We start from the raw sequence: 10,417 nt of genomic DNA, 5'->3' as shown, positions 1-10,417 counted from the left end.
CTGAAGTACATTGCTGATTGGAAAGGAGAACATCAAAGATGTGTACTATTATAAGGCAGCTGCAGGCTGGCCTTTTTATACAACAGGTTCTGAACAGGAGCAGTCTGAGTAGTGATACTTGGGAACTTGAGCAGCAGTAGTCTCAAAAATCTACAGACATTCTTATCTGTGAGAGTTTGGGAGAATGTGTGAGCAGACAATTGGGAGACTTTCCAGAGCATGGAAATTTCTATTTATGGCACTAGCCACACTGAGGATGTCCTCTTTGCCGTGACGAACCGGACACTTCTAGTGGCTAGCTGAAGCACCTACTAGGGATGTGGGAAGCTGTTGGGTACAATGTCTCTGTAAAGTTTAATGATCTTCCAAAGATCTACAAATTCCTAAACAAAATCCACTGGGGCCCTTCATATTCCATTTGCTGCTGAATTATCCTATTTTTAAAATCTATTTTTATACAGGTCTGAAATGTCCTGCAATTGAACTATAAAACCCATGATGCATGGTAACTGTAAAACCCATGATGCATGGTAACTGTAAAACCCATGATGCATGGTAACTGTAAACATGCCACTTATATACTACATCTGGAACACTATAATATTTCGGAAAGGAAATGATTATAGTAGTCAAGGGAGCTGCAGAAGCAATATAGATACGTAAATCTTCCCCTATTTCAGAAATATAAATTTCACTCAAGTTTGACTTTCGGTGGACTTGGGTGGCAATCCTACTAGAAACCCCCACTTTACTTTATACATAGGTGTTCTAGTTTGCCATGGGACACTTCTGGTCCCTTGCTGCAGTTTCTCTGAGCACTCCAAATGTTCTTCTGCCCATAAGCTTGACCTGAATAGATCCCTCCATAAGAGAAAGACAGTGTTATATGTTCAGACCAGTAGCTGCCAGCAAGTTGATTGCATGTGGTTATGACTTGGGGGTGGGGAGGGGAGCTTCGTGGAGGAGGCAATAGGAAAAGGATGCAGTTAGGTTCTGCGCACTGTCGAGGAAGTGCTGGCACGAGACGTCTGCACAGCGGAGGGAGCTGCGAATGCTTCTGCCCGTCCACCAGGAGAAATCAGAGGGACCAGCCTGAACTATGGTAGGTGCAGCTTCTTTCTGGGGATGTGGCAGGTTGTGGTAACTGGGGCATAACAGAACACTGGTTTGCAGTGGGTTCACGTTGCATTTTCCTTGGCCTGTGCAGGGCAGTGGAACACAGCAGCGTTGGGGAAAGTGGTTGCTGCATGGGTAGCAGTACCCTCTCAGCACTCCTTGGCACTGTGGGACTGCCTAAGCACACACTGTCTTATAGAATGGGTGTGTGGTGACGATGTCAAGGTTTGGGGGAAAGCTGAGAAACAAGGGGAAACAAGAAAAGGGCAGCTTCAAGACTCAGAAGCATATTATGGCATATGTGTTTGTGAGCATTGTAGTTTTGACTGACGCAGACTAACAGGGCTGTTCCTTGGGATTTTAAGGGCAATTAGCTATATCCCCGAATGTTAACACAGAATGTTGGGGCAAATGAAAACATTGTTCTTCAGACTGACCAGTGCCTGAACTTAGAAAACAATGCCGTTACTGTAGCTTCTGAAGTCTCTTCTTATTAAAATGTTTTACAACAAGGGTGGGTTCTGTGTTACCATGAAGTGTTCACTACCTCAAGCAATATTTGTATGAACTGTGCAACTTGCTACTTTAAGGAAAAAAAAGTGTACTCCAGATTTGAACGTAGAAATGTGAGGACATGGTCCAGATAAAGCGAGACACGACCAAATCCATTTGAAAGCAGGAGAAAAAAAAGACACACAACCAAATCCATTTGAAAGCAGGAGAAAAATAGTTGTGAGTAACTGAAGTGGTGCTGATTTCAGAGGGACATCGCCACAAGGAATTTTTGCTTGGAAATGCTGACGGTCAGTGAGGCTTTCTCCTCTGTCACCAGGCGGGAATGATCCCACCACATGGCTTTGCTCCCGTTCTTTTCAATGTGGCTTGCATGGGAGATCTTCCTGTGAGTTTGCACCCTTTGTTGGGACTAGCCAAATCACATAGGTTTGTTTTTTAAAAAATTAAAGCATGCCTCATTATGCAGGAAACGATGTAAACGTTCCAACCTTTCCCTAAATTTCTGAGAAGTTTGCAAAAAAAAGGTTTTTTTACATTGCTGGGAAGGGAACGAACAAACACAGACAAAAACTGAGGGGCCTGGGTAAAGATGCCAGAGGATGGTCTTGGCTGTGGTCAGGGGCTTAGGCAATAGGATTACCCACTATTTTTTTAACCTTTAAAAAGCAGCTGTAGGGACTTGATTTCGATCCATGTTGGGGCATCGGGCTGAGGGGAGTGTCTTTCCTCCCGTTTTCTTGATCAAAACTGCCCCCTCTACCAGGCTACAATTAGCCTTGCTAACTTTGCCTGCTGGGGGGGGGGGTTTCTTATCAGGGAAACAGCATTGGGGGAGGACAGTTAAAGCCCTTCACGTTCAGCACCATGACACTATTCCGAATAGTTTCCTCAGGTGTTTGTTAGGTTAAAAAATGTGATCCAATCGTCGATCCTCTCGTCTAGCATCCCATTTGGCCCTAATTGCCCTCCTTCCCAATTGCCTCCCTGCTGAGTAGCGGCTACAGTTGCCAGACTTCGGGTGGGGCCTGGAGATCTCCTGCAGTTACAACTGATCTTCAGGCTACAGAGGAGAGCTCCCCTGGAGAAAATGGCTGCTTCGGAGGGTGAATGCTATGGCATTGTACCCTGCTGATATAGCTTTCCTACCAAATCCCACCCTCCTGAGGCTCCGCCCACCCCCAATCTCTAGGAATTTCCCAACCCAGAACTGGCAACCTTAGTAGTGGTATACCCAGGGTCGCCAACCTCCAGGTGGCAGCTGGAGATCTCCTACTATTCCATTTGATCTCCAAGTGACAGAGATCAGTTCACCTGAAGAAAATGGCCACTTTGGAAGGTGGCCTCTATGGCATTAAATGTCATCCTCCTCAGGCTCCTCCATCCCCAAAATCTCCAGGTATTTCCCAACCTGGAACTGGCAACCCTACTTATGAGATGGGTGCTTGGGAGAAGTGGGAAGGCTTCTGTCTTTGCACTCTTCTGGTGACCTTCCCGGACGTGTGTGCTTGGCCATTGTGGGAAACAGATGGGTAGGGGTACCAGAGCTCTTCTTATCTTTTTAATTTTTCCGGGGGGGGGGGCTAGTAAACTTTTCCTTTGACCCTTGAGATTAAAAACGCAATTGTAGCAGGTAGATACATCTGGCAGCATCAGTAGATCATTGGAAATATTACCACAGCTTGTACACAAATATGCACATGTGTTCTGGTACAAATCTGGCCAGCCTTTGTGCCTAGAGTTGCCAACTATAGTTTGAGAAGTTCCTGGGGAGGGTGTAGGGCTGCCACGTGGTGGTTAGAGATCTCTTGGGATTACAACTGATCTCCAGGCAACAGAGATCAGTTCACCTATTTATCACATTTCTGTCCCATCTCCTCAAGGGAAGCTGATCTCTGTAGTCTGGAGATTACTTGTTTGAAGCCCTAGCACTGTTCATTGTACCATCTTTGTTCTCTTGCCATGTTATATGCTCTCTCACATTGGATAAGGCAGAAACTGTAAAATTATTGGAGACATTGTGATCTTTGGGCATAACTGAGGCCAGTTTAATTCCCACTGATTCCATGGGGTAAGTACTAAATCTGTGTATCAAATCTTTATTTCTGACCCAAAGGGTGTGACTAGTAGGCAGTCATGGTACAGATGGATGAACAAAAATGTACTGGTGGTTGCTGTCATCAGCTTGGGTAAGTATTTGTGAGATTTACTTTTTTTTATTTTAAAGAGCCATTTTAGTTTTACATTGGCCGTGTGCTGGAAGGATATGAAGCAATAGCTTTGGGGGGAAGTTGTGAAAGAGAAACAGTGTTTGAGGTTGCCCTGATTCTGATGTTGACACCACTCCAGAGGCAAACTAGAGAGCTTCATTGGCAATCCATCTTTTAAAAGACAGGTTGGATTAGCACATCCCAGTGCTGATTATTGTCAGTTTTCCTGGCATGCCCACAATCGAGAAATCCTTGATTATGGCACATAATCTTTTCAAAACAAGGGTTTGGTCCTTAGAGGTATGGGAAGAAACTATCAGGGATGGGCACAAACCAAACCATGAAACAAATTTCATCATAATTTTTTGCCTTGTTTGTGGTTTGCAAACTGAAGTTCATGATGGGTCTACCATCACAAACTTCCATGAACTTTTAAAGCCATTCATGGCAGTTCATGGATAGAGTAGAAGGCAGTGGTTTAAAGGGACTCTGAGTACTGCAGAGGTACTGCAGCCCCTTTCAATGGGGTTTGTGGGGCCACAGACCGGTTCAGTTTGCGAATGAACCTCCCAGTTCAATTTGGTTCTTGGTTCAGTTTGTGGTTTGGCTACGAACCAACACGAACTACATTTTTCTAGTTTGTGCCCATCCCTAGAAACTATTAAAATAACAGAAGATTTTTTTTAAGGGGCATTTATTTCCTTTTTGAGCGGGGGGGACGGATGATATAACTTTGCATCACTTTGTTGTTAGGGCTTCATAAAATTAGATGTTGCACTATTAGCATTAAATTTCTCAGTCACACGCTCAATCTGGCCAATGGTCTATCTAGTACCACAGGGACGCCTACAAGCAAGGTCTGTGGATTACAGTCCCCAGCTGCTGATGGCTCCCCAGCATCTGACATCAGAGGCTTTCTGCGTCTGAGCCATGATAGCCGAATGAGTCCTCTGGGTTTACAACCACCAGTAGATCTCTCCTTCAGAAATCTATCCACACCTCTTTTAAATCCACCCAGTGGCCATCACCATACCTTATGGCAATGTGTTGTAGTTGCACAAGTATATTTTGTAATGGCACAAGTCAACTATTCACAGTGTGAAATAGTATTTCCTTTGGCTATCTACATCCAGTCAGCTATGTGGTGATGGAAAGTGCTGTCAAAATGCAGCTGACTTATGGTGACCCCATAGGGTTTTCAAGGCAAGAAATGTTCAGAGGTGATTTGCCACTGCCTGCCTCTGTGTAGCGACCCTGGTGTTCTTTGGTTATCTCCCATCCAAATACCCTGCTTAGCTTCTGAGATCTGACAAGATCAGGGTACCCTGGGCTATCCAGGTCAGGGCATCAGTGTCATGGTGGAAAGTGATAGCAGGTGCCACCAATTCGCAGCTGACTTACGGTGACCCTGTAGGGTTTTCAAGGTTTGCCATTGCCTGCCTCTGCATAGTGACCCTGGTATTCCTTGGTGGTCTCCCATCCAAACACTGACCAAGGCAGTTCCTGCTTAGCTTCCACGGTCTGATGAGATCGGGCTAACCTGGGCTATCCAAATCAGGGCCATTAGTTTCATAGGGTAACTCTAAGTTCTAATATTATAAGAAGGGGGGAAGGTATCTTTTTATTAAAATTATGCACTGTGTAGAGAACGTTATAGATCGCTTAGCATGGCACCCCAGTCACTGTTTTCCTGTTCTAACATCCCCTGGCAACCTGTTACTCTGGCAGCACTCTTGTCTCCGATGGCTGTGAGTGCCTGGACGTACCACTATGGGACTGAATCAGTGCTGACATGGGAAGATGCAAGGAGGTATTGCCAGACCTACTACACCGACTTGGTAGCAATCCAAAACCAAGAAGAAGTCCAGTACCTCAATGAACACATACCTTACCATAAAACATACTACTGGATTGGGATCCGGAAGATTTACAATGTTTGGACCTGGGTGGGAACCAATAAAACCCTGATGAAGGAGGCAGAGAGTTGGGCTAAAGGCGAGCCCAACAACAAACGTTCTAACCAGGACTGTGTTGAGATTTACATTAAAAGGGATTCGGAGTCTGGGAAGTGGAACGATGAACCTTGTAAGAAAAAGAAGCGGGCCCTGTGCTACACAGGTAATGATACAGAACACTCTATATTGTTGCAGCTGGTATCCAGCATGATAGCTAGGGTGGTGGCTTTGTGTGTGGGGGGGTATGTGCATGTGAAATGAGTACACTTGACCATTACCTAGGGATCCAGGGAGCCTAGGATGAACTGTGAACATAGTCTCTGACATGGGCTGCTCCCACATGCAGACAATTCTCTGCATAGCTCTTACTGCTGCTGAAAATGCATTCTCAGTAGCATTCTCAGTAGCAATGGAGAACCCACATGGAAGTTTTCCTGACACTCTCTTTGCTTCAATCCTCCATTGTCCCTCCCACTGCCAGTGGTATTTCTCTTTTTAAAAAATCAGTGATAGCTCTATCATTATAACATTACAACGCAGCAACAATCTATTACACAACAGTATACACGTTTCCAGCTTTCTTTCTTTTCTTTTTTAAAAAATCAAGTTTCTAGACCTTTTTAGTTGGTTGCACATTTCTGCAACAAGGGTTGAGACTTGGTTGACTTTTTTTTTAACTGAAAGCTGGGAAGTAGTGCTTTGATGCAATAGACTGAAATAATGCTATAGCAATATAGCAAATATTGATCCCCCCCCCATAGCCTGAAAAAAGCCCCATGGTGGAGGGGGGAAGTGGTTGCTGTGGGGAATATAGTAAGGAATGGCACTGATGTAGGTAGAGCCTGGGGAAAAAAGCATACTTACCTATCCGCATGGTGCCCAGAGGTGCTTGGACTGTGATCTTTCTCAGAAGATTGTATCGAACATTGCAGCAAAGCAGGGGGAAATATGGAAGCAGGATGAATAGAGGATGATGTCATGTGGATTCTCTGGAAACCAGAAGAACTGCAGTAAGGAAGCCAAAGTGGAGCAGAGCTTCCCTGTGGAAATAGCTATGATCTATTTCTGTCTTTTCAGACATTTTTCATTCCTGACTCACGAGGTCCAGGACTTGAGTTGTAGGGGAAACATAGCTACATCAAATATTATCCTTGATATGGACTGACAATCATCATGTCTCCTTCTGCATAATGAAAGGCAAGAGGGCTAGACTTGTTGCTGTGGGAATAGCATCGCTGTGGAAGAGGAACCTTTCCCATCATAACAAGGGAGACATGAGCATCAGTATTAGAGCAGAGGGAGACTACAATCTCTGTAATATTCACCATGGTGTGGCTGGCAGTGGTGGACTAGTGATATAGGTTCTGATCCAGCATAAACTTTCAGAGATGAGTAGCCAACTTTGTTGGGGAAACTGGCTAGTCTTTAGATGGCACACGTGTGGAAATAACTGGCTACAGAGTACCATAATTGGATGGTATGGTACTTAGTGGAGTGCACTCACTAAGGTCTGTGCAAGCAAACACAGCTTTGAGGATTGACCTGATAATCGTAGTAGAAGTCAGCTATGATCAGCATTGATTGGCTTGTGCTTGTGACATTGGAAATCAACCTGCTCCCTCACTGGATAAATTTTTAAACTGTTTATTATTAGGGCACCAAATTAGAGAGCTAGCCTTGTCGTAGTGGAGGAGAAAATGGTGCCTCCAGATTTTTAGGCCTGTTGTATGCAACCTCAGTCAAATCAGAAGCTGCTTGTGAGAATTCATTGATTCTGCTTCTTGATCAACCCAAGTCAAGGGCAAAACTGGGAACATCCATGTATCTTTTTCACAAGTTTGTTATGTTCATGTTGAATGTATAATGGAGTCAGTCAGGTTGAACTCTGAAACCAAAAGGGACATGTTCTAAGGAGAGATTTATTCTCCTCCTTCTCCTGCCTTTCTTAGCCTTAAGATATGGCTTGGCAGTGTAAAATCACTTAATGTTTCTGCTTTTAACCTACCTTCAGAAATATAATCTGAATAGATTCAAGTATGAGAACACCAGTCCTCATTTTCTGATAGCTTTGGGGTGAACCTGATGGAGTGGGAAGTTTAAAAATCTGCCACCTGCTTTTTCAAACCTTGCCATTTGATGCTAACAAATATGAACACTCACTCATGCTGGAGCAATGAATTTAATTGACTCTGAGAGAAGAATTCAGGTTTGATTTTCATGAAAACTTGGGGTATTGTTGGAGCAAAGTCTGGGAGAATGCCAAGTAAATAACCCTGATTACAGCTCTCTAGAGTAGATACTCAGCCATCCCAATGACTTTCTGTTAGGGTAACCAGATGCCAAGAAGGAAAGTGCTCTTGTGCAAGGAAGTTGTGAAAAGTAGGAGTTTGATGAAGTACAGCTTTTCTCACATCTGCGTGAAATACCTGTGCATGCCAAGGTTCCTTACTAAGCAGCTCTAGAAGGTACAGGAAGCTTTCCTTCATTGCATCTGGTCACCTGACTTTCAGTGTGAAGTTTTTACTTGATATGGCCACGCGCAGGGGTCATTTAATAGAAAAAGAGGTGCAGGAGCTCATTAGCATAACTTATTTGCATATGCCACACCCCCTGACATCACCAGAAGTGTGTCAGAAGGCAACACCCACAGCTCAGGCTCCACTGGACTGTTTTGGATTGCTAGCTATTGGAGATCTGTCCTCGCAGATCTGTCCTCACAGAGGAGGGAGAGCTTGTACCTGAATAAAACTTGGTCTTAAAGGTGCCACTGGACTGTTTTGGACCGGGGGGCCAGGGGGAGGGGCTCTGCAACTTACCTGGCTGCTTCTTTCTCTGACTGAGGGCTGCTGGGAACAGGGGGTGGGGCTTGTTGCATGTGCCCCCCCCTGGGCTCTTTACTGCCGGAGCTCCGCTCCTGTGCGTTCCTGCAGGAAATGACCCCTGGCCATGCGTAAGTTGAGCTCCTGTAGAGAATTATCAGAAGTTGGACTGAAGGCAGGGGAAACTGGCCTTGGGATTCTTACTGCTTTGAGGATGAAGGCAAACGGAAATGGGACTGTAATAATCTATCTCCCAAGAAACCCTGGCGATTATAAAAGTGCTGAAAAGTTAGATTTGTGACATGGACTGCTTCCACACAGGTAGGGGTTGCCAGCTTGGGGCTGGGAAATTCCCGGAGTGGAGCCTAGGGGGAGGCAGCGTTTGGGGAGGGGAGAGACTCCAGTAGGGTTTAATGCCATGGAGTCCACCTTCCAAAGCATCCATTTTCTCTCTGCCTTCTGGAGGTCAGTTGTAATTCCAGGAGATAGCCAGGCCCTAACTGGAGGTTGGCAAGCCTACACGTGAGGATTCCTCCTGTCATGGAAAGCATGAAGGGCCCCTCCCCCCGCCCGATTGAGGGGAAACATCCACATGACATCATGCTTGGTCCAAGTGCTTCTGGGGTCCCTGTGGGAAAAGTGTGGCTCTAAGCTGCCATTGTGCCTGTACCGTTGCACAAGTGTGATGAGAGAAAAGGGAGGAGCAAGGGGTGGGGAGGCAATGGCAGCAGAGACCAGAGTGGGGTGTGGGGGTGTGGGGATCCCATTCTTGCCCCTTTGTGCACCAGTTGCTGCAGCTACTGTGGCAGGGGGTGTCACATTTTTGTGGGGCCCCCCATGAAGAAACAGCCATCAGAATGAGAGAACTCTAATGCTGGCCTGTCTCCTATACAGCATCTTGTCAGCCGTCTTCCTGCAGTCAGAATGGCGAGTGTGTAGAGACCATCGGGAACTACACCTGCCACTGTTATCCTGGCTTCTCTGGGCCCGAGTGTGAAGATGGTGAGTCTGTCTCTGTCTCATTCATAAAACAATGTCCAGATTCACTGCTGGGCGATGAAAAGCATGTACAGTTTAGTCAGGGCTTTTTTTGTAGAAAAAACCCAGGCAGGAACTCATTAGCATAATAGGCCACACCAAGAGCAAAATCATTAGCATATTAGGCCACACCCCTGACAACACAGCTCATTAGCATATTAGGCCACACCCCATGCTACCAGAAGTGTGGTCATCCAACCACACCCACCTTTTGCTTCTTATTCTGTTTACCTTCTTTGTTGTCAAAACCCAGAGCTTTTTTTGTAGCAGGAACTTCTTTCCATGTTAGGCCACACACCCCTAATGTAGCCAATCCTAATGAGTTTCTGCTGTTGGGTGTGACCTATTATGCTAATGAGCTCCTGCTGGGCTTGGCCAACTCGGGAACCAGCTGGAACTCCGTTCCTGTGCGTCCCTGCCCAAAAATAGCCCTGAGTTTGTTTATTTAGATTTTTAGGCCACCCTTCCCTGCAGGCAGGGCTCAGGGCGGCTTACAACAAAGGTAAATACAATAAATAAATTAAGTTCAAACTGGCCGTAAAATACATAATACACATATCAGCAAATAAAATGAGTAAATACTATGGCCATGGTTCTGACAGAACATCTAATAATATCTAGTATTTTACTCAGAACTTTCAAGTATTGAAAGGGAGCAAATAAAGCTGCCAAGTGAGGGTGGGGGGTGGGGAATTCCCCGCTTTGGAGGCCCGATTTCCGCCGCGGCGGAATCGGGCCCCGGGGGGAACTCCCGCAGTGGAATCGG

The 10,417-nt window shown here is 45.6% G+C and overlaps 1 protein-coding gene across 1 annotated transcript in view; it reads left to right on the top strand.

The window, feature by feature from the left end:
• Positions 1 to 1,048: 1,048 nt before the first annotated feature.
• Positions 1,049 to 10,417, top strand: part of LOC107121035 (P-selectin-like) — a 36,696-nt gene continuing 27,327 nt past the window's right edge. The window contains exons 1-4 of the mRNA XM_015423862.1: positions 1,049 to 1,102; positions 3,746 to 3,818; positions 5,568 to 5,957; positions 9,508 to 9,615. Coding sequence (XP_015279348.1) covers positions 1,100 to 1,102; positions 3,746 to 3,818; positions 5,568 to 5,957; positions 9,508 to 9,615 — 574 coding nt within the window. The 5' untranslated portion in view covers positions 1,049 to 1,099. The remainder of the gene's footprint in view (positions 1,103 to 3,745; positions 3,819 to 5,567; positions 5,958 to 9,507; positions 9,616 to 10,417) is intronic.

This window comes from Gekko japonicus, unplaced genomic scaffold (genome assembly GCF_001447785.1).
Source record: "Gekko japonicus isolate JY-2015 unplaced genomic scaffold, Gekko_japonicus_V1.1 scaffold281, whole genome shotgun sequence".
Taxonomy (NCBI): Eukaryota; Metazoa; Chordata; class Lepidosauria; order Squamata; family Gekkonidae; genus Gekko; species Gekko japonicus.
This window is presented reverse-complemented; position numbering and strand designations above follow the sequence as displayed.